This window comes from Symphodus melops (assembly GCF_947650265.1).
Source record: "Symphodus melops genome assembly, chromosome: 5".
In the NCBI taxonomy this organism is placed as follows: Eukaryota; Metazoa; Chordata; class Actinopteri; order Labriformes; family Labridae; genus Symphodus; species Symphodus melops.
In genome coordinates this window covers 21,699,670-21,723,796 of record NC_136695.1, presented here as the reverse complement: position 1 = coordinate 21,723,796, position 24,127 = coordinate 21,699,670, and the positions used below count along the sequence as shown (strand labels likewise).

General features: G+C 42.2%; 2 protein-coding genes across 5 annotated transcripts; both read left to right on the top strand.

The window, feature by feature from the left end:
* Positions 1-887: 887 nt before the first annotated feature.
* u2af2a (U2 small nuclear RNA auxiliary factor 2a) lies at positions 888-8,525 on the top strand. 4 transcript variants are annotated; one of them, XM_079342963.1, is made up of 12 exons: positions 889-1,547; positions 2,289-2,430; positions 3,783-3,818; positions 4,093-4,199; positions 4,331-4,482; positions 4,582-4,698; positions 4,800-4,938; positions 5,080-5,159; positions 5,415-5,537; positions 5,642-5,728; positions 6,091-6,339; positions 6,454-8,525. In XM_079342963.1, the coding sequence occupies exons 1-12, from the start codon at positions 1,499-1,501 to the stop codon at positions 6,586-6,588; spliced, it is 1,416 nt and encodes a 471-aa protein (XP_079199089.1). In that variant the 5' UTR covers positions 889-1,498; the 3' UTR covers positions 6,589-8,525. The 4 variants fall into 4 exon arrangements, with proteins under 4 accessions (XP_079199091.1, XP_079199089.1, XP_079199090.1 ...); XM_079342962.1 differs by having other exon boundaries at positions 890-1,547; positions 4,800-4,956; XM_079342965.1 differs by lacking the exon at positions 3,783-3,818 and having other exon boundaries at positions 888-1,547.
* A 3,511-nt stretch (positions 8,526-12,036) lies between these two features.
* Positions 12,037-23,387, top strand: cacng6b (calcium channel, voltage-dependent, gamma subunit 6b). The gene is made up of 5 exons (XM_079344943.1): positions 12,037-12,108; positions 14,160-14,863; positions 19,414-19,488; positions 20,964-21,101; positions 21,234-23,387. Exons 2-5 carry the CDS (start codon positions 14,500-14,502, stop codon positions 21,452-21,454), a joined length of 798 nt encoding a protein of 265 aa, XP_079201069.1. The 5' UTR covers positions 12,037-12,108; positions 14,160-14,499; the 3' UTR covers positions 21,455-23,387.
* Positions 23,388-24,127: the final 740 nt, after the last annotated feature.

The window sequence follows — 24,127 nt, the reverse complement described above, 5'->3', positions numbered from 1 at the left end:
TCTTCCTTGCCGCTGAGGTGTTACAAAACAGACATAGGGACATATGTTAGATGTAGGTAGGCAGATCCATACATACATACATTCTGACTTCAAGTCGTGTTTTAGATTTGTGTTGTGTATGTCTTAACTTGTCCAAGTCATTCACTGTTAACTTGTCTGTAGAGACCATAGACAATAGTCTATACGCGATACAGTAAGAGACCTCTGCATACAGAACATTTTGAGAAAAGGATTTTGTACTTCTTTTAGCTTAAAAAAAAAAGAGTTATTATACAGAGGAAATGATTCAGCTGCAATAAAGGCACTTTATTTAAAAATGTAATTGAAGTAACCACACCTCTTTGGCGAAAAACCCTGAATTTATGGACATTCATTCACATTGACCACGATAGTGTGTTAAGACTTAAGGTCTTGTTCTAGTCTTATGTTATGCATGGACCTATTGCTTACATATCCTGTTTGAGTTTTGCCTATTAATTGATCAAATCCTGTCTTTAGATCTGTTCTTGCAAAATAATGTATAATAACTGGGTAACAGTGAATTGGACTACAGTTAGCCTTTCTAAAATCTCATTATCTTCTCCTGGTTTAGGTATTAGTGTGATCATGCTTTGTTTCTATTTGACAGAGTTAGCTCCTCTCTTTCTAAAGACTTAAAAATATATATTTCTGAACGAATCCCTAAATGGTCTTTAAAGGTCAGCCAAATTGGGTCAGGAAATGTATTTATTATTTAAAGTTTATTTGATGTGGACAGAACAATTACACCAAAAGTGCATTGATTTGAGTGTTTTAGCACATGTGCTAATTATCAACAATTGTCCACAGGCGGCTTTTGTATCATGTATCTAGTCTGGTGAAAATGACTGCTTTGTCTAGATCCCCCATATGACCAGAGGCACAGATGCTCTGAAGCGTCCTTGGCTTGCACTCGTCTTCTTTCCCTTTTTTCTCCGGAAACCCGCGATTCGTCAACTTCCGGTGTCACGGGGTACCTGGGAGACGGAGCAGTAAAAAAAGCGGGCATACCGAAATCTTTATTGGTTTCGCTTGTGTTTAAGCTTTAGAAAGCCTTTACATTAGACACGTAGGGTCAAATAGCTGCGAAGTGCGAGCTATTGACCCCACTTGGATTTCCATTTAGTTGTGAAAAGGCTCTCATTCATTCGAGCTGAGGAGCAGCAGGCCTTTTCCTCTGGACTTTGCTACAAGCTAGTTAGCATTAGCAGGCTAACGCACGCGAACACGTTTTCTTTCTCAATGATTTTCTCTATTACGTTGTAAATACATAACACAGCTGCTGATGCATGTGCTGTTTAACATTTATTGGAAATTTTGTTGTCGAGTAGGTCGCTAGGCGAAGCAAACTTATTCGGGCTACATCGGCAAGGACTTGTTTTTTTTTTTAAGTGTTGTTCACTTTGTTGCTAGCTCAAGCTAGCTGTCGCTAACTGAACAACGCAGTCGCCGTAAGACTAGCAGCCTTCAGCCCCCCGAGATGTCGGACTTTGACGAGTTCGAAAGACAGCTGTCTGAAAACAAACAAGGTAAATCAATCAGGTGCACATAAATAACTAAAAAATGCTGAAACATTTTAATGTAATCGCCGCCATCATATGAGCAGCCATGGCTACGTCTATTAACTGGAACGTGTTAGCTGAAGTAGCAGTCAGTCTTAACCTTTTCAGGTACCATGCATACTGACGATGTGTCTTCAAAGCAAACGGGTCTGATCGCCTTAAGTGTCACATATAAATGAAACATAAAGTTTATTATTGAAGAGCTCTGGCTTTATAGTAACATGTTCTGCTACTTACATTGGTTACATTTGTTCTGTAACACGGGGGGGGGAGGGGGGTGTCTATGTCATGATTATCCTCTTCACTGTACCAACTGACTGAGAGTTAACATTAATTCTGTGCAGCTGTTGTGTCCAGAAAACATTTGTACTGCCTTTATTAAATATTGCATTTAGTTTTTTTTTTTAACTCAGTTGGTATTAAGCTCTTTTTTCAAAATCTATTTACATTTAAACTCAAGGAACAATATATCAATATATCAGGTCTTGTTTTTTATTTGAACTTAAATGAACTTTTGTATTAAATGAATGACCATCTCGATTATTGTATTGTAAACAAATACATTGTAGTCTGATTCATTCTATCTGTGTCTGTGATTTTAACCGTAACAGTCTTTACCTTCACAACCTGTATAAGTGAATAACTATATGCTCCTTTTTTCATGCGTTTCACTTTGAGTTATCTACTGTACTGTCTCTATTCCTGCAGCTGAAAGGGACAAGGAGAACCGCCACCACCGCAGGTCCTCCTCCCGCAGCCGCAGCAGAGAGCGCAAAAGGAGGAGCAGAGACAGGGACAGACGCAGCAGGGACCGTCGGGGGGACAGTAAGGAGCGCAGGCACAGACGCAGGTTCGTACCATTGTGTAACCACACGTAGCCGGACGAACTAAACAGCTGCCGACTGTCTTGCAGGAGCTTGCAAATTTCAAACTCGCACAAATTTACACAGGAAACAAAACAGATCTCGAAGATCTGTTTTGATCTCAAAACCCGATCAAGCCTGCTCACATCATTCATTCTATATGTCTGGTCGATTTAACCCATCAGTCAAACATTTTCGAGTATTCAGAAAAGTGCTATGTAAGTCTAATGTATTATTATAAACATGCAACTCTGAGCTATAGAACAAATTCACAAACATCACTACCTGTCTCTACAGGACGCTGTGAATAAATTATACTGATTGACTTCAGAGGGACTAGTTCAACTCAGTTAATTAAGCAAATAGAAATGGATTGCACTCTTTCATAATGTCTATTTTGGATGATGTTATTTTTATCCCTGTCCCTAAGCCTTCTCTCACACTTGCTTATGGCATTGTAGTAATTTTTCCTCAAGCGTGCGAGAGAAACCCGAAGCATCAGCTGCTACAGACTCTTTAATACTCCAGATGATTAAACACGGAGCAACATCAAGACTACCAACTAAATAAATATACACACATCTCCAGACCCGTGCTGGGATCAGAAATCCGTGAGCGTTGTATTAATAGAACTGTGAAGGAATGCTTTGTCATTTTCAGTGAGGTTTACACATAGCCTCTCACGCAGGATGTGTGTCTGATTGAAGCTGAAGAGTCGAAGCTGCACTCTTTGATCACATCTTAGACGTGTGGCTGAGGGCGAAAAAAATCAAAGATGTGCCAGTTCCACTCATCTGATTTCAGGAAAACGTGACGTATCTGTTAATGTCATTATTTATAGTCAATTAAGGCGCTTTGTTTTGTGCCTTATTTATTATACTTCTTCCTTTCACGACTGCTCATATACGTCGTTGAAGCTGTATGCTTTGGTTTTGAATGGGACCTCTGGCCTGACTCTTGCTTCTTGCCTTGCAGTACTATTTGTAACATGTTTTCAAACACTTGGACAGAAGATGACCCCTCTTTATTCTCGAGGATTTCCTCTCTGGTTTCATTGCATGTTTAGTTCCGGGGTTAGGGTTGACGAGTGGCGTGGCATGCCGAGCTGCGAGGCTCTCTGAGCGCAGCGTTGCCTGAACTGGAGAACATTTCAGGCTTTTTTAGAAACACTCACTTTGAATGGGCTGCTGATAGCTTTTCTTTTTTCTTTTTTCTTTTTCTTTTTCTTTTTCTCGGTGAGGGTCATAGAAATCAAGGCCTTAATGTTTGTGAGTAGAACTGTTGGTGATTGTCATGGTTGATTTGAGAGAAATGTGAAACCCTTCCAATGTCATTTCAGCTCACCAACCAGCTTCCCCCAGGACAATGCTGGAAGGTAATACAGCAAACTAACACAAAGCCAGTTTGTGCATTATTGCAACAACTGCAATTGAATGCCCTCCCTCTGATTTAAAGTACTACTGATTCGTTCTGTAAAATACCTGCCTGGATGAGGACTTCTCTTCCCTCTAGTCCCTTTACCATCATTTGAAATAGTTAACAAGCTGATCAGCAGATCTGGTAGTTTTACTGCCGAGCTAATCGGACACATCTTTTAGACGGACGATTGTTCCACGTGTGACTCACCTGCCTTCTTTTTCGCTCGACAGCCGTTCTCCTCACCGCGAGAAGAAGAAGAATAAGGTGAAGAAGTACTGGGACGTCCCTCCGCCTGGATTCGAACACATCACTCCCATGCAGTACAAAGCCATGCAAGGTAACAGTTCTCTCTATTGGACTTCGTTTAGTGGAGTCTTTAGTAACCATAGCAACCAGACTGTCACAAGTCAAAAATCTTTACACAGTCACACCTCTCAACTGTTTCCTGTCTTTGGCTTTAATCTCCAGCTGCAGGCCAGATCCCCGCCACAGCCCTGCTGCCCACCATGACTCCAGATGGTCTGGCTGTTACCCCCACCCCTGTGCCAGTCGTTGGCAGCCAGATGACCCGGCAGGCCCGCCGGCTCTATGTGGGCAACATCCCATTTGGTATCACAGAGGTAAGAGAGCGGACATCTGTCCTTTTGTTTCTTTGACAGCGTAAACGCTTAACATTGTTTAATGCGAGGTCTCTCTCTCTCTCTCTCTCTCCTGCGTAGGAGTCCATGATGGACTTCTTCAATGCCCAGATGCGTTTGGGTGGTCTTACTCAGGCCCCTGGAAACCCTGTCCTCGCAGTACAGATCAATCAGGATAAGAATTTTGCCTTCCTTGAGGTGAGCTAGCCGCCGTGTCGCCAACACGTCCCTCTGCTGTCTCTAAGTTGTGTGAGCTCACCATGTTGAACTGAATAACCCGCGAGTGTGTCTGTGTGTAGTTTCGTTCAGTAGATGAAACGACTCAGGCCATGGCCTTTGATGGCATCATATTTCAAGGCCAGAGTCTGAAGATCCGTCGTCCTCACGATTACCAGCCACTGCCGGGCATGAGCGAGAACCCCAGTGTCTATGTGCCTGGTACACAGACAATTAATGGTTTTTAACTCTTATGTACTTGTGGCATAATTCATAAGGCATCAATACCTCATTCTATACAACAGCTAGCTCTCTATACTTCTCACTTTATGCTGTGTTCTGTCACCTTTGCGTCGCCTGTAGGTGTGGTGTCCACAGTCGTGCCTGACTCGGCTCACAAGCTGTTCATCGGTGGCTTGCCCAACTACCTGAACGACGACCAGGTCAGTGTTTCTCCATCAAAGAGCTCCGCCTCCAGGCTGAAGCACAGCGAATGATGATTTATAAACATGTGTACTGCATTCCCTTTTTTAAAGTATCAACTGCAACGCAACATTAACAGTTTAAGAAAAGACGACGATATTGAGTCAGGGTTGAAGGGGCGTGGTTTAATCAGCTCTGTTCACATGAGGGTCAGTAGTCAGGGACAATGTGAACCTACGGTGAATGACTTGGACCTGTTGTGGTGTGCGTGTTAGGTGAAGGAGCTGCTGACATCATTCGGCCCCCTGAAGGCCTTCAACCTGGTGAAGGACAGCGCCACAGGCTTATCTAAAGGATACGCATTCTGTGAATATGTTGACGTCAACCTCAATGACCAGGTAACCAAGGCAACTTGATGAAAGGCGTTTATGGTGATGAGTGATTTCAAAGAGAGTTTGTGTGACTAAGAAGGTGATTTAACAAAACCTTGATATCGTTCCAGGCCATAGCCGGGCTAAACGGCATGCAGCTGGGAGACAAGAAGCTGCTGGTGCAGAGAGCCAGTGTGGGATCCAAGAACGCCACCCTGGTGAGTGTCCATTGGGAGGCTGGTAGCTCTGAATGAATGGCCAAAAAGGAAATCTGATCATTACAACAAAAACACAGAAATCATCAAAACAGCGTGAGGCTACGAATAACAACAAGTTTTAAATGGTCGGTGCAGCTTCAGATGAATTAAAGCTAAAAAATAAAAGAGTACGTTTTTTACTTTCTGTGAAGGATACTTCAAAGGGTTTATAACATTAAGAGCAGGAGGGAGTAAAAGCAGAAAGAATGACCTGTTGTGCATCCTGTTCAACAGTGTTCTGCACAGCAGGTCTCTGATAAAGTCGATGCTTTATGTCAAGTCTCCTGTTTAGCCATGTCCTCACCTTACGTCTGTCCCTCCAGACAAGCATAAACCAGACCCCGGTGACGCTGCAGGTGCCGGGCCTGAACAGCTCGGTGACTCAGATGGGTGGCCTGCCCACAGAGGTGCTGTGTCTGATGAACATGGTCGCCCCCGAGGAGCTGCTGGATGACGACGAGTACGAGGAGATAGTTGAGGACGTCAGGGACGAGTGCAGCAAGTACGGCCAAGTGAAGAGCATCGAGATACCCCGACCTGTGGACGGCTTGGAGGTGCCCGGAACTGGCAAGGTAGGCGTCGTCGAACTGACTTCAGGAGCTCGAATGTGACTCGTCTTTGAGTAAGACCTCATGAAAAGTGACCCGATCATCACCGTTTCCTTTTTTTGTCGTCTCCTCCTGTAGATCTTTGTGGAGTTCATGTCCGTCTTTGACTCCCAGAAGGCCATGCAGGGGCTTACAGGAAGGAAGTTTGCTAACCGGGTGGTGGTGACCAAATACTGCGATCCAGATGCTTATCACCGCCGGGACTTCTGGTAGAAGAGGCATGAAGAGAAGACGAATTGGGGGGGGGCGGGGGTTAAGGGGAGGGAACTTGTACCAGCCATTTTAAAATCAGCCCCCTCATTAATGTGGTAAATCTGGATGTATTTATCATTTGGCAACATCAAACTAACCTTTTAAATATCTACAGAAAGTGTCCAGCTCTTTGAAAAATGTGATTGGAAGAAGAGTTGATGGAGGAATATATATCTATATATCCAGGGCCATAAGAGAGGGGGCTAGTTTTTGGTGGCGAGGGTGTAGCTCGTCGGATGAGGGAGATAATTTTTGAGAAATGTGTGTAATAATAGGTCCAGGGTGGGGTCAACGTTTTTTATACTTTGTGAGACAGGGACGTCATGTTATTTGGGGAGGGGGGGGGGGGGGTGCCACACTTTAAGGTTTGTATTTAAATGGAGGTAGCCTGTTTTAAGTACATTGAGGAGGAGTCGTAGTAGGGAACTATCTGGACTGAGGAGAGGGATGGAGAAAACAGAAGTGTTCATGAATGACAGGGGGAGGTGTGGGGGAGATGAGGGCCTTCTTTTTCTTTGACCATCCAATGTAGATACACATTAGATGTAACTTTCACTTTCAGTTTTGCCGTCATTAGAAAAGCAAGCAGAGACGAGTCATTTCAGATTTTTTTTCTTTTTTTTTTTCTTCCATTTTTGGACTTGATAGTCCCCGTTTCATTTCCATCATTCTGCTCCCCCCTACCCCCTCAGGCTGATTGTTTTCAAATCTGTTGTTTATTGGACTCTATCTGAATGTTAACTGTCAATGTTCTCCATACTGTTTGTAGCTTCACTGATTTGAGCTGTAGTGCCACCTTGTATTCAGCCACAGAATAACATGAACTGCAGGAAGGAACATTTTCATTAATGCCTGTTAGTTTTTTTTGTTTGTTTTCTGTACTTTTTTTTTCATGTCCATCTTTTCTGCACAGCATTTTAACAGGTGAGGCGTTTTTTTTGTCTTAGCGGTTACATCCTGGTTTCATTCAAGAGCAGAAGAAACAGATATAAACAGGTATTTAGTAGAAGATTGAACTCTTCCTTACCTAAAAGCCTTAATGCTATTACAAGTCACAATGCTGACAGATAAGATTCGGCTTGCCCCTCCCATCAGTAAAGATACCTGTATGTTTATAGATGTCACCATCCTGTGCTGAAAGCTTCAGTTTGGATTCTTTCCCTGCAGATTTGGGATGTAAGATGTGTTGGACACGGTTGTTTTTCTGTGCAACGTCTCACCTCTTTGACAAGACCAAATAAACACATGACTAAGACCCACGGCTCATGGTGGTGTACTGCAGAGTGAAACCCAAACTAAGACAATCCTCTCTGGACTCTGAGCGACTGTCCTGATTGGTTAAAAAATATCGTCATGAAGGATGTGATGTCTTGTCCACGCTAAAGATTTACAACTAAGCCTTCTACATGACAGGTCGTTTTTAAAGTTAAATCAAAGGCTGCAGGCGAAGAATCACGCTGATTTAATCAAGTAAAAGCATTTCATTCCCTCACGTGTTCGTCGTTCATGATTGAGTACGTGTAGCTAATGGGGGTAGTTAGTTTGGATGTTAAACTACTGAAACAAATCTTTCTCTCTTTCCTTCATCGTCTGCCCCTGATTCTTCTGAGGACCACATGTTCACACTGTACGGGCTGCTTTCATTTGAAACTGTTTGCTTAGGATGGCGCTGAAGACAAATTGTGTCATTGTTAACACTTATGAGATGTTAATCCCAACTTTCTGAAACCTGCTTTCTCAGTGTCACTGTCATTTTTCTTTTTTCTTCTCTCGAGAAAACCCTGTGATTTCTTAAATGATTTAAAACCTAAAAAAACCCACCTAGTTTATAAAGGCGAACAGTCTATCATTTGTCCAGTATGTTTTCAAATGTTGATTAAAAACCAAATTTACATGAAGCCTTTTTATGTTTTGCTTCCTTCCCTTTGCACTCCCACCTCGCTGCAGCACTTTTTTTTTTTTAATCCACTGGGTGATGTCATTCTCAGGTTAATTATGGAAAACTGAGTAGACTGGAGCCATGCTCAGTTACTTTCATTCAGCTAATAGTATAATTTATCCAGAGCTGTAGTTAATTTTAATGTCTGAGCAGCGGAGCCATTTCACGGTCACTGTAAACGCATCAACATGCAATTAATCTTTTGAAACCATGTTTAAAAAAACAGGAACATGATTTAAACATTTAATATAAATTCAGAACACAAATTGACAAATGATATCAAGAAAGCTCTTCATACTGAATATTTAAAGAACATCACATTTATAGTAAACACTTAACACATCTGGTGTTTATTCGTTACATGAGTTCATACTGCATCATGACAGAGGGCACCTGCACAACTTTAATTACCTCTCTGAGAAAACGAATTTATATTGCGATATTTTCCAAACATTTCCCATTTTCTTCCATCTTTCCAACCGTGTAACATTTCTAATCAGGGATACTGGATACACTTCATCTCAACTGTACTGTTCTTTAAGCCTCTTAAACATCTCACATGCTGAGATCATCGTAAGCTGACAAATAACTTGGTCTTTGGTTACCATTATTTTCCAACTTTGAAAGATCCCGCAGTGGTTTTCAATAACAAGTTTGTACAGAAAGATAGATACAATGAACTACACGCATGTTATCTTATAACTTTGTCGCTGTCTTTGTTTCTGGTGTTTTGTGTTTTATTTTGTATAAAATATGCAGGTTTTTTGTACGTGCAAGAATATGTTCACCGGCTGAAAATGTAAGTTTTCTATCTTTTGTTTTACTGAGTTAGTTTGATTTGAAAATGGCTCGTTTCTGTTTATTTCTTGTCGGTTTATTTATTGGGTATGGGGCGAGATTGGAGGGGTTTGAAGAAGAACAGTGCACGCTTAAATTTTGTTTGTGTGTATCAGGGTGCTGGCTAATGTACACATGAAAATAAAAAGATGGGGGGGGAAAAAGACAAAAAAAAAGAAAATTAAAATAGACTTTAGTTTCTCTTTTACATCTCATCCTGTGCTCTACATGTATATGGTTTCTTTCTCCTCCTGAAGTTGATGCAGCATCTATGCTTTGCAAAAAAAAATCCTCTTCAAAGTGCAGTCTTTTTCATGTGGCCTGTCCTCTTATATTCCAGTCAGACCACATGAGCACACAGTCTTGGTCAGCAGCAATAAAAACTACAAACCATGTGTCCACCTGGGATTAATCCAACAGGGAGCTACTGTAAAACAGAAACAGAAAAGCAACAAATCTCTGACATGAAATAATGTCCTGTGTCAGCTCTCTGCTGCCCGTCTCCATCTGCATCGCTGCACACACCCCCCGCAGCGGGGCCACACTGATGCGGCACTCTCCACCCTGTCGCTCCCAGAGGGCTCAGATAAAACAGCAGCTCTCCCAGACTGCTAAGGCCGACTCCAGCAGAAGAAACATTTAAAACAGACCCTACCTCTCTACACTGCTGCCTCACATGAGAGCTATTAAATGTTATTACAGCAGCCCTCTGAAGGCCTCATGCTGCAGTGAACATTGTAAATACATTACCTCCCTCTAGTGGTGGATGTAAAGCTGGAGTAATGGTCATTGTCATTCTGGGCAGTGCCTCCCCATTGATCCTCATTCAGAAAGATAGAACACTGCAGCAGAGGTTGGATGGATGCAGTACTTTGTGTACCTATGGCATCAGGGTGTATACGAGATTAAAGAATGTAAACCTCATATTGGAAAAGTGATCTGAAACAAAACATCTCCACAAGAGAGAGATGTGTCGAGGTGTTTCACATTATCAAGACCACAGATGAAGGACATACAATGAAAAACAAAACGTGTGTCATTGGCTCAATGGTGCATCTACAGGAACACTTGTTCTTACCACAACAAATCAAGATATTTCCCCCAAGCAAGGGCTATAATCCACGCTTGAAAGCTTATGAAGTCAGTGGTTCTTAAACTATTTCTGTCATGCACTCTGTACACACCACTTGAACAGGAGTAAATTGCACACTTTTTGGGAACTAATTTCCACGGCAGATTTGGTGCATTAGTTTTTTTTGGTCTTTTTTTCCGCAATAGTCCCAAGTATATGATATGTCGTCCAGCGCAATGTGATCAAAGTCTGAGACACTTGCAGCTTTAAGTGTGGTCAGTGCATGCATGGCTGCCTTTGAGCCGTACATATGTGCACTTTAGTGAGTTCAAGCAGAAATCTGCACTGCTGACAGAGCCACTTGAAGGATGTGAGGAGAAGATTGTTCACATCAGCATGCTGTAGATTATTGATGACCTCGGACTGTGTGTGGACACTTTTCTATCAATCTCATATGATGATGGAGGAGCAGAGAGAGAGGCTTCGCTGTAATTAGAGGCAGATTTATTTGAAAGATTAGAGCCACATGTGTGCATTAGAACAGATGACTCTCCTCCACATTTATTCATTCATCAGGGCTTTCATGGGCTCAATATGTTTCTTTCCTGATGTGGCAGTCCATCTTTAATCTGCACTGTGGATTTCCAAACAATATCTCCTGAAAAAGTAACTGAGTAACTTGACTTGCTTTGACTGTTTTTGACATTGCAGGTGTTTCATTTCCTGTCACAGCCTGCAGGATGGATCGTCCCCTTTTACCAATCCCATCCTGTCCCCGACTCACTTTCACTTTGCCTCCCTCCCATCAGGGCCTCCTCTTTTTCTCCCCCTCCCCTCTTTCCCCCCCCCCCCCCGAAGTGTTGCTGCCCCCGACCCCCGCCCCTTCCACCCCCACCTCTTCCCCGTCTCTCTTGCTGTGCCACGTATGTTACCCAAACTGTGCAGGAGCCATGCAGCGGGCTGTGCTCAGAGTCAAGCTTTCCACATATCTTTTGCTGAAAATCTCTCTGGACCCGGCTCATTGAGAAACGAAACTACAGGGGTTACACTATCATACTTTATCTGCTATCTAGTCCCTATATCTGCATCTCTCTTCCTTTACTTCCCCTGTCCCTTCACATTCACTCTGTCAGTTTCTCACTTTCCTCACAGTATCTTGTGTTTCTGTAAAATGCTGTCCTGGTCCCTCGCTTATAAACACAGACTCCTCCTTAATGTCATTAACAGGTGGCTGTCTAAAATAGACACGCACGAACGTGGCTGCACACACACACACACACACACACACACACACACACACACACACACACGCTGGTAGGCCTGAGGTCATGTGACCAGACCACCCTGCAGCACCTCAGATTCCACATACAAACTAGTGTCTGAGTATTAAAAGGGGGAGATTGTGCTGAGCTGTAGGTGAAGTCTTAAGGGCAAAGACACACATTAAATCAACAAGAGTGTTACCCAACCAAGCTGCAGCCCCCCCTCCCTTGTTACACTCACTTTCCATAACTCTTACGTACCTCCCTCCACCCCTCTCTCTCCTCCTCTCTCTAACTCTCCCATCAGCGCTCACCCCCTCTATTAAGTTTCAGGCTTCTCGTACTCCTGAACTCAACAACACACCAAACAGGTCAGACTTATTCTTCTTTTCTCACTCAAGCTTGTAAGTTCATTTTCAGCCAACGTGTCACACATGTGGCTGCCTCTGGTTAAATTATGCAGAGTTGCACACTTTTACAACCTGAAATGTTTGTCCAAGCTTGTGATCCTCTGAGCTGCCACAGAACTTGACACAACCTTTTTGCAGCGTTGTAAAACTCAAAAACGAACATGTCGGCTATACAAAGCTTGGGAAGTGAGAGTGGTTTGACCCCTCTGGTCATTCAGTGGTTAACATGGATGTAGAGTGACCAAGGCTTGTAACTGCATAACTTGTAACATTTCTGTCAGCAGCTGAAGTTGTGATATTATTCATCATAGTTGAAGTTTGTGGACGTGTGATTTATGAGTAATGTTTGAAAGCTTTGGTCCATGAAAGGCTTTAAAAAAATAAAAAGAAGCAGAAAAAGATGATATCTCCGTGCTGAGCTGGCAGTAAATAAGGATTGATCGTTATTTACAAACCCAGGGAAAATAAATTATTGTTAAGGATCTGCACATTATTTTTTATGATTACCCAACTAACCATGGAATAGTTAAATAACAAAACAGGAGAAACTATGGCTAAGAATTCAAAGGTAGGATAAACCATTTGTAATGAGTGTTGTGCTTCAGTGGCTGATACTCTCTCACATTAAGGGAGCAATCATTAAATTCTCTGAAAAATAAACAAAACAATCTGGTGCTTTAGCCTCTCAGTCCAGTAAATAGTGCGCTCAAATGACTGGCTGAGCTATACTCTTGTCTACCTTCCAGCTTAGTCCCACCTTCACAAATTCTTGCAGGTGAGCTTATCGTGCACAAACAGTCCTCGACAAGCTTAAAGTATCAAGCAAGTTGCAGCCGACTGGCAGGTTGGCCTTTAAAACGATGCTCTGTCCTTTCTCGTGGATTCTCCCGGCACCAAAGTGAGTCGGAGCAAGTTCATGTATGAACCGTTAAGATACCGTTATAATCCAGTTTACCCTTACTGATAGCACTTTCAGTATTGACGCCAAAGAAGGTGGAGTAAGATGATGGTGAGAGTCCTTGCTCCAAATAACTCAAATAAATATAAATAAAACAGACGATTTGAATAATTACAGATCAATATCATTTTCACTTGACACTCCATGCTAGTGTTTTTGTTTGTTTTTATTTTTATTTTTTTTCATACCTAAATGCTTTACCTGTGGCCATTATTTTTTTCCCCAAATTCTAATTGTATTCCTTCAGACTCCTCTTATATCCACATTCTGTACACAAAGGGTCCTGAGCTTGGTGCGTTCACATGCGTTGCCTAAATATAAAACCTGTGATGCTGTCAGCGCAAAGCTCTGAATTAAGTGATCCACCAACTGCTGCTGCCTTCCTCACTGGCTCGACTTCCTGCCTCCACTACGTGACCTGTTGGACTACATGGCAGAGTTAATTACTGCAGCCCCCCTCTCTGTCTGTCAGAGGGTTCAGACATGAATTATCACCTCCCATGCACCCTGTATGGGGCACCTAAGGGCCCCTCGCTGACAGTTTGTAGAACACAAACACACACGCTCACCTAAAATGAGACAGCCGTGCCTGCAGATTCAAAGTGTTTGTCGGTGCGCGTAATGCATGCTGGGAAGTATTTGTGGCATCACATTATCCCCTCAGATCAAAGGGGGATCTGCGTTAATGCAAGCAATAGTGTACCTGCTCAGGGAAGAGCTCTGTTGCAAACTCCTCTGGGAAAACAAAGAGTAGGAGGGGCAGTCTAGTGCAGTGATGTTATCGCTCACCTTGACCCCTGCGCCTACCAACTCAGCTCGCTCATCCAGCCCCATTGTTTTTTTCTGGGAACGCAAAAATATGCCTTTCAGGGAAACAACGTTCGGCTTATCTATTGTTGGCAGAAAGCATGTGGTGTGTCTTTTCGGGAGGGATAACTGTAGTTGCCAATAAAGCTGTTTGAAATTAAATATTACCCTGGTGATGAAAGGATAGTGCTTGTGTGAAGCATATGCCGGCTGCTCTTTCATCTTTGTGTATTGTATTTTTCTACAGGACTGGACGTAAAACAGACAACACAACTCTCCTGGTCCTCCACCATTTTGAATGTATCGGCCCCCTCCTTCATTCTAGCTTCATTCACATCACTTTTATCTAATCATCATTCAGCCCACTTATTCGTATTTGTTTACTGTTTTCACTCAGTTTGCCCTTTAACGGCAACATATTGGATCGCTGAGTCTCCAGTTTCGTTTTTTTTTGGACATTTTTCCGAATCTGCACCTCTCCCCAAATTCCCTCCATCTTTTCATCAATTATCTGCCCCTCCAATCATTCACCAAAGTGCTCCATCCTTCCCTCTGGTCTACCTCGTTCCTGACCATTTAATTACAGCATGTGGTCCAACTTCTTCGTCCAGCAGGATGAGGAGGGCCGCATCGGGGTGGCTGGGGCTGGGCAAGCCGGGGGTTTGGGAGGAATAAAGGGTGCAAGAGGACAGAGGAGGGTCCACAAGATGAGTGACAGCCAGGAAGGGAAGATCAAGCTGGCTTTCTTTGTGTCTATCATCGGTGTAACCCTGACAGTGTTGGGCATGGGGACAGAGTTTTGGGTGGAGCTGGCCCAATCAAAGAATTTTAGTGGCAACCAGACCTGCCAGATGGCCCATTATGGCCTGTGGAAGGGCTGCATCCGCACCCTGTGGGTGGCTGACATAGACCCGGAGAGGACGAGCTGCGGCCCAGCTGAGCTACCTGGAGGTGAGTTTTCTGGCTGCTCTGTGTCTGTGTGTGTTTGTCTGTGTGCACTTTGAGCTGTCTGGGAGGTGAACAGGTGAGCTTTCTGGAGGGGATGTGTCTGTTTTGTTTTTGTTGTATCTCTCTAAAAAATGGATTCCTTCAACATTCAGGCAGCCTCTATTTGAGACTGTGCCACATTATTCAAGTGAATTAGTAGAAAAGGTGTAATATGGAGGTTGCAAGTTGTTAACATCACCAAGGAAAATGCATGAACAGTTAATCGCCACAATTTTTCTTTGCCTTCACCACTGATGTGTAAACAGAGGGAGCAGGCATAACTAATATGATGAATCCCCCCTGGGAATATGCAAACATCTGTAGGTCTTTAATCTACGCTCTTAAGGGACTGAGGAATTCATACAAACATTTTATTTTGCAAAAAAAAAAATTCCCCTACACAACCTTGAGATACTTTAGCAACATATTTGATGCACACCACATTTAAAGCCATATTACATTCCTTTATGTGTGCCCCGTTTAATCTTGGAAAGGGATAGACAGAGAGGATAGCTGTCTGTGAGTGTGAAGCTGCCTGCATACATATGTATCTAGGTCATCCTACAGATAATGTGCAAATTGAATCATTAAAGAAATACGATGCTGTGAAACGGTGCACGTGCAGGACCAGAGTGAAGCTGTTTTCAGTATCCATACTATTGTAACAACACACAGCCGCATGCAGGTTCTGCACATGCAGTAGCATACAGAATAATCTTTGTTGTTACATAATCAGCGTAAAAAAGCATTTTTAACAGGTTTTCACCTATGCTTGCTACCCAGTCATCTCCAGTTGTACGCTGTAGGAAACAGTCTAAAAACGGCCAAACCAAAAGTTTCATTGCAATGATGTGTACATTATGTTTTCAGAGATGTGAAAGCTCTTTTCTAAAGACATTTATTCTGGTCGACCATAAGTCTCCGGATAATGTGTGTTAACTGCATAATGACCTATTTTATATATATGTATATGTATATATATACACACACACACACACACACACACACACATATATATATATATATATATATATATATATATATATATATACACATATACATATACATATATATATCTCTATATATAAATCTATATCTATATCTATGTCTATATATATATATATATATATATATACTCAACAAAAATATAAACGCAACACTTTTGTTTTTGCTCCCATTTGTCATGAGATGGACTCAAAGATCTAAAATTCATTCCAGATACACAATATTACCATTTCTCTCAAACATTGTTCATAAATCTGTCTAAATGTGTGATAGTGAGCACTTTTGCTTTGCTGAGACAATCCATCCCACCTCACAGGTGTGCCACATCAAGATGCTCATCAGACACCATGATTAGTGCATAGGTGTACCTTAGACTGTCCACAATAAAAGGCCACTCTGAAATGTGCAGTTTTGTCTCACAGCAAAATGCCACAGATGGCGCAAGCATTGAGGGAGCGTGCAATTGGCATGCTGACAGCAGGAATGTCAACCAGATCTGTTGCTCGGGCATTGAATGTTCATTTCTCCACCATAAGCCGTCTCCAAAGGCGTTTCAGAGAATATGGCAGTACATCCAACCGGCCTCACAACCGCAGACCACGTGTAACCACACCAGCCCAGGACCTCCACATCCAGCAGGTTCACCTCCAAGATCGTCTGAGACCAGCTACTCAGACAGCTGCTGAAACAATTGGTTTGCATAACCAAAGAATTTCTGCACAAACTGTCAGAAACCGTCTCAGGGAAGCTCAACTGCATGCTCGTCGTCCTCATCGGGGTCTTAACCTGACTCCAGATCGTCGCCGTAACAGACTTGAGTGGGCAAATGCTCACATTCGATGGCGTCTGGCACGTTGGAGAGGTGTTCTCTTCACGGATGAATCTCGGTTTACATTGTTCAGGGCAGATGGCAGACAGCGTGTGTGGCGTCGTGTGGGTGAGCGCTTTGCTGATGTCAATGTTGTGGATCGAGTGGCCCATGGTGGTGGTGGGGTTATGGTATGGGCAGGCATCTGTTATGGACGAAGAACACAGGTGCATTTTATTGATGGCATTTTGAATGCACAGAGATACCGTGATGAGATCCTGAGGCCCATTGTTGTGCCATACATCCATGAACATCACCTCATGTTTCAGCAAGATAATGCACGGCCCCATGTTGCAAGGATCTGTACACAATTCTTGGAAGCTGAAAATGTCCCAGTTCTTGCATGGCCAGCATACTCACCGGACATGTCACCCATTGAGCATGTTTGGGATGTGCTTGACCGGCGTATACGACAGCGCGTACCAGTTCCCACTAATATCCAGCAACTTCGCACAGCCATTGAAGAGGAGTGGACCAACATTCCACAGGCCACAATTGACAATCTGATAAACTCTATGCGAAGAAGATGTGTTGCACTGCATGAGGCAAATGGTGGTCACACCAGATACTGACTGGTTCTGAGTCCCCAGACCCTCAATAAAGCAAAAACTGCACATTTCAGGGTGGCCTTTTATTGTGGACAGTCTAAGGTACACCTATGCACTAATCATGGTGTCTGATGAGCATCTTGATGTGGCACACCTGTGAGGTGGGATGGATTGTCTCAGCAAAGCAAAAGTGCTCACTATCACACATTTAGACAGATTTATGAACAATGTTTGAGAGAAATGGTAATATTGTGTATCTGGAATGAATTTTAGATCTTTGAGTCCATCTCATGACAAATGGGAGCAAAAACAAAAGTGTTGCGTTTATATTTTTGTTGAGTGTATATATATGCCTTTTGATGCATTTGATACATGCCTTTTGACATGTACACACACACACACACACACACACAAACACACACACACACATATAGATCAGATACATTTACAGATTCCTGGCTGTTTTTGTTTGGTTTTTGATGAAGTTTCTTTTTCTGTAGTTTAATTAATGTTGTACCCTTCCATTTACCAGAAGGTCCTTACTTTCTTTGAAAAATAAAATTAGGACTTCAAACATCAAGTAAGTTTAAGAAATTCAAAATAAAAATTTATAAATTTATTTGAAATTTATAAATACAAAATAATAGAATTATATAAATGAGATAAATTGCATTTTGAAATTTTTGAAATTTTTGAAATTTTGGGATTTATCTCGATTCAACTGTTCATTGTTTGACAGCCTTATATAATATATAATTCAAATGTATTGTTTCTTCCTGAGCATCAAGGACTAATTCATCTTCCTGTCATAGCAGATAAAAATCTGTGCCTCTGAGATGGTTTTGTTGGTGTGTGAGAGTGGCCAGTATGCTTCTGACAATCTTCCTCGTCCTCACACTGTTGGCCAATGTCCCCTGTCGCAGATGGCCCTGGGCTTGTCATGTTGGAGAAAAACAACTGTTTTTGCTATCTCTGCGTCTCTGTTTTCACATCCCTGTTTACTCGCCTCTGGCTCCCATCCCGAGCAAAAACGCTGCCCGCCGCTGATGCTGGCCGTGCCTGTCATCTCAAGACCAGCAATCCGTCTTCTCTGCCTGCTGGATGACAGCTCAATGATTATAACCTCGGCAGGGGAGGCGAGAACAGAAAACTGTGAAAGCATAATGTGTTAAAAGGATTAGTAGGCTGATAAATGATATTTCTGCTCCAAGAAAATGTTTGCAAATTCACTGAGACACAAACATATTTGTGTGTGTGACTGTTTTGGACTACAAAATATTCAGTGGGTGAAAATCATCACTATGCGCCTGTGAAGCCAAGTGGAATCTGACTACTTCACAGTTTTTGTCTAAATATAGAGAGAGGAGGGGGACAGACAGGGACTGAGGGAGAGCGTGTGTCTAATGCAGTATTAACCAAGCCCTCTGTGTTTCCTCCCCCTTTTGACATCTCCTGCTCCCCTCACCTCCTTCTCCATCTGTGTCTCTCTTCCCCTTCACTTGCTACTCCTCTATCTGCCTCAGACTTATCCCTCATTTTCATGCTCTTTTCACATTTCCTGCACTACCATTTCATCCTGCACTCACTCCATTTATCTTCTCTTTTTCTTCTTCTTTGTTTCTATCCTCCATCTGCCCCTTCTCCCCTGACATCCACCTTCAGTCTTTTGCAGTTTCTCACCTTCTCTGGACAAACCATATGTGCAGTGCTGGGCAATGTGTGTGTGTGTGTGTGTGTGTGTGTGTGTGTGTGTGTGTGTGTGTGTGTGTGTGTGTGTGTGTGTGTGTGTGTGTGTGTGTGTGTGTGTGTGTGTGTGTGTGTGTGTGTGTGTGTGTGTGTGTCTCTGTGTGTGTCTCTGTGGGTGTGTGTGTGTGTGTCTCTCTGTGTGTGTGTGTGTGTGTGTGTGTGTAGTGGTGTGTTTCCGTGAGTTTTCCAGCTAATGCTCAACACTTGGATATAAATAGAAATGATGCCTGGAAGGACAGGGTGCATGGATGCATAGGAGGCACCAAGCAGGAGGCCAGCAGCCATCCATAGGAGTGTGGGTTTCCATGTGTTCATGTGTGTCTGATCTGCTTTCCCTTTTCTCACAGAGTCCAACTGCACCTACTTCAAATTCTTTACCTCTGGGGAGAATGCAGTCATATTTAAGAAGACAACAAATAAGAGTGAGACATTGCACTCCCCCACCCTCCCCCCTCTTACAACACGCTCACAAACAGGGTCTCATTGCAGCTACTATCAATGAAGACATGCTGCGAGGACTATGCGGTCGTTGTTTCTTGCATGTTTTAGCCCATTAACTTCTGCTGCAGCTCTGTTATTAAAGATTGTCATGAGATATCGGAGCGATTCATGTGTTGACTTTACTGTCTGGGCAGCTGCTGGTTTCAGTGCAGGTTGAAGTAGTTGGCTGAGACTTGTTACTTATGTTACATTGGGCATAATCACCTCTATCTTTGGGTCAAATATTTTTTGCATGGCGTTAATGGAAACTCATACATTTACCATAAAAGGCTGCAAGAAAAAAAAAATCCAGCCATAGCACAAACCCTTAGCAAACACAATTTGAACAGATATTCAAAATTCTTACCAGCATGTATGCTAATGATCTCCTGACCTTTCCTCCTAAATAATCCCATATTCACTTGAAGGCTAAGTTTCCACTGCCAAAAATTTAATGTCATCTCTTCTGTTTGCTTTATGGCATCAATCATGGACTAGATTTTCCGTTTACTAGGTGGACAGCTGTTGTTGTATGGCTGGGTTTTTTTTGTATCAGCTGCTTTAAGTACCAAGCTGTTCTACTCATGATGCGTCTTTATTCTAAACCTCCGGAACATCTGAAATAGTGAAGCTTCAGTAAGGCACAACATCTTTTATCAATAAATCCAGACCTATGTTGTGGTTGTACTTGTGGTTAGCGTATTTGATCATACAATCACGCCTCATAAGCTAAGACAGCGTTACTCTGCTGTCTATCTAAAATCAGCATGTTAGTTTTGTCATTGTAAGCCTTTGTGTTTGCAGAGCTTAACAAAGCTGCCAGAATGTCTTTTACTCACCTTATTTGTCTGTAATCAAAAGCGTAATGATAAAAAAACAATCACACAACTTTGACAACCAGCACATTGTTGTTACTGTGAGGAGAGAGTCATCTCAGGCATGACAGGAGTTGTAAATGTGCAGGTTCATTTAATGATCTAATGGTGACACAGTAACCACAATGTCTGCCATGCTGGATGAAGAAACACTTTTGAAGCGTGTCTGGACAAACATCAAACAGCTGACAGTCTTTTTTATGTCGCTTCAGTTGACATTCATTCACCTTTTTCTTTGGCCCAACAGAACCCATTCAGAAACCTTGTATCTGTAGTATTTTAATGAATAAATAAAAACAACTTCTGTCTGATCAGGAGTAAAAACAAAAACGCAACACTGCTGTGAATGTTCAGGTTTTCAATGCCAAAAAAAGGAAGTGTTTTAAACGGAGCCAGACACAATTCAGACAATTCCAGATACATTCATTCAGTAACTTTGTATAATCAGATACATTTATACACAGATAAACACATACAGAGTTATATACACAGTACACTTTCATACATGTCAAATCGGATTTGTCTTCCTGTTTCCTTCACAGATCTGAATCTAGCAGCAGCTATCTTGGCACTTTTGAGTCTGACCATGATGGTGATGGGCTCAATCTGTATCGCCATGTCCCTCAGCAAGGGAGTGCCTTTCTTTCTCAAACCGGCCTCCTTCTGCTTCATCCTGTCAGGTGACACATCACATTGAATATATCTAGAACACATAATTGGAAGGCTGTTTGCATTACAAGGCTATTTGGTTCTTTTAAACAACTGTGTGTGTGTATTTTTCCATTGGTTCGCCTCTCTCTCTCTTTCTACAGGTGTGCTGGTTCTCTTCTCAGTCCTGGTATTCCATCAGTCCGTGCTGGCCTTGCTGTCCAGCGATCACTCAGTTCCTTTACACCACGAGCTCTCCTGGTCCGTGGCCTGTGTGGGCTCTGCAGGAGGAATACTTATTCTCGGAGGTTTCCTCTTCGTGCTCCTCTCTCTTCCTTTCAGCCCCTGGCAGAAATGCTTTCCACACAAGAATGGTGCTACTTAGCACTCAATGCAAAAATCGTATTTTTGATGTCTCCAGAGCACGTGGAAAAGTCTGTATCCTAAGGACTGTGACTACTTGCTCTTGGCATTTAGTTTGTCAGAGAAGCCCTAATATGTCTTAATCAACTGTTTGATGAGAAATCAGCAAAAAACAACAAAACCTTTGGATTACTATAAGTTTTTATTTTAATTTTGTTTGTCAGTATGTTTTTTCGTCAAAAGTAGAGTGATACAAACCAAAGGGATGCTGCTGATTTTGAGTTTTGTATTGTGTTTACTAAGTGTGTAATGTGTCACAAATAGGCTTGCTAGTCGACTGTATGGTGCATCTATAATTTTTTCGAGAACAAGGAAGGTGCATCAGCGTTTTTAGATTTCCTGACAGTTCTGAAATCAAGTTCATTGAAGTTTAGTATGGGAGCCTGTTTCTGCCAAGACAGAAAAAAGAAAAAAGATCGTCTAATTAATACCCAAAATGTTTCGTTTTTAAATGTCCTCTGAAAAAGTAAAAGTGTCTGACGTTATCAGGAGCACATTTGGACAAATGCAAAATGTTTTTTATATTTCAACAGCATGGTTTGGTTTACCAAGACAATTCTGTCATGGCTGCTTACATGGCAGAATTAGGTAATGATAACAAACAGGGTATTAAGTTTTTTTTAATATATATGTTATTTGGATCTTTAATTCGCAAAGAAAAAAAAAACAACCTTACAGAGACCTTGCAGAGTCCGTTGCATTTCTGGTGAAAATTCTCAGCATGACAAAAATATGAAGGACTCATCACGCAGAGTGATCATGCAATGAAGATGATTTTGTGTTTTTAAAAAAAACAAAAAAAAACCAGCAACAACGGGTCCAACCACATGTAAACAAGACAAGAGCTGGGAGAGTTTCACCTGTCAATAAAAGACAGTTTTGTCTCATTGATAAGGAGCTGCAGAATTCCTCCGATTGCTCCCAGGTGTATTTCTACACCTGAAAATACACCTGGGAGCAAACCAGTTATTACGCTGCCAGCTTTACTGAAGCCACAAATTAAAAAGAAGAACACCAATTTCTGCAAAGTCATTGATCCTTAACAACAGCTGGCAGCATGTTTGAGGTAGGGTCACCTACCCAAACACACACAAACCCCCTACTGGCCAGATAAGAAAAATTGCAGAAAACCGAACCAGTTTGGAAAGAAATACAAACAGAAGAAAGTGTCAGGGTGCAAACATGATGGAAATAACATGAGATTGTATATCAAATTTAACGTGCATCAATTTTGGATGAAACAAAATGGACTCAGTGTGCAAAGGCCTTAAGTTGGAAATTGTTAATAGACTGCTGTTTCCTGTTTTCAAAGCCTCCATACATCCACATTTCTTCTCCTCAATGTCTCGTTATATCACATCAACCTAAACATATTGTGCTTGATGCATTTATTGAAATAACACCACATTAACATGTTACAGAAAGTGACAGAAAGTTTACAGTGTCATTACTGTAGCATACCATGGTTAATGTTGTTTTCTAATGAAAACAGAGTCTGCTAAGTAAAATGTTGATCCTCTTTACATTACCTCTCATGCTGCTTTATGACAGGAATCAATGTGTATCCATATCAATCTATTTGTTAAACTAGTGGCTGTGGATGTCATTATTTATTACTGACTGTATGTGTGTTTTACTTTCGGACACCAGATGAATGTTTGTTGGATGAAAGAAAAGTGTGAGAAGTGCTTATAATACTTTTTTTTTTATTAGAGAATTGTATGGACTCACTTTGTAAACTCAATTTTGTATATAATCTGAGTGAATGAGTTTATATTGAATGAGTGGTCATTGTTTTTGTTGTGTTTCCACTCACTTTATGTAAAATATGTCTAATAAACAAAAACACATATTTAAAGTATGTTAAACAGTTTTGCTTTTCATTAAAGGGATTTGACGTAAAATAATTGCCACCTCTCTTATTCGCAGACATGTCATGACACCCGACCTGCTCGCAAACTCAACATTCACCCATTTTTACCCTGACTCCTAACCTCCCTGCCAACCCCCCCCCCCCCTGCACAAACCCTGCTCTCTATAATTAAACCCGAGCTCATCGTAATGCGTTTCACTGCAGCGGTTCAGAAACCTTATCCTTGAATTTCAACTATGTACCCGAGCAGCCCATCCTCATATCTCTGTGCTCTCTCCTCTGTTTCTCCACCCCTGACCTCCGTGCGTCACTCTCCCCGCTGTCTCCATGGGGAAGGTGGCAGTCACCTCCACACCATATCCACCTGCCCCGCCCTGCACACACATGCAGACAGACACACAGACAACTGCCTGATCAGATCAGAGACAGCTCAATAACTACTCTAACACCCAATCTGTTGGCATCCAGACAGTCACATGGACTTACATTGACCACCTGTATGTGCTCACACACACACACACACACACACACACACACACACACACACACACTTTAAACTCTCAGTGGGCAGAAACTGAATCCACATGACACACTATCCTGGTTGTATAAATAGCTGTTAATAGTTCTACTGAGAATGATGTACAACACCTACTGAACATTTGTGAGGGGAGACAGAGTTAAAAAATATTCTCCTATCATGACAAACAGATCTCAGTTGTTGTTCAAGATGTTACCAAAATATGAATGTTCTTCTTTATGCCG

Coding starts and splice junctions, on each gene's coding strand:
- u2af2a (XM_079342962.1), top strand. CDS start 1,499: ATGTCGGACTTTGACGAGTTCGAAAGACAGCTGTCTGAAAACAAACAA. Junction 2,431..3,782: donor GAGCGCAGGCACAGACGCAG/GTTCGTACCATT, acceptor ATGTCATTTCAG/CTCACCAACCAGCTTCCCCC. Junction 4,957..5,079: donor TGGTACACAGACAATTAATG/GTTTTTAACTCT, acceptor CGTCGCCTGTAG/GTGTGGTGTCCACAGTCGTG.
- cacng6b (XM_079344943.1), top strand. CDS start 14,500: ATGTGGTCCAACTTCTTCGTCCAGCAGGATGAGGAGGGCCGCATCGGG. Junction 14,864..19,413: donor CCCAGCTGAGCTACCTGGAG/GTGAGTTTTCTG, acceptor CTTTTCTCACAG/AGTCCAACTGCACCTACTTC. Junction 19,489..20,963: donor TAAGAAGACAACAAATAAGA/GTGAGACATTGC, acceptor TTTCCTTCACAG/ATCTGAATCTAGCAGCAGCT.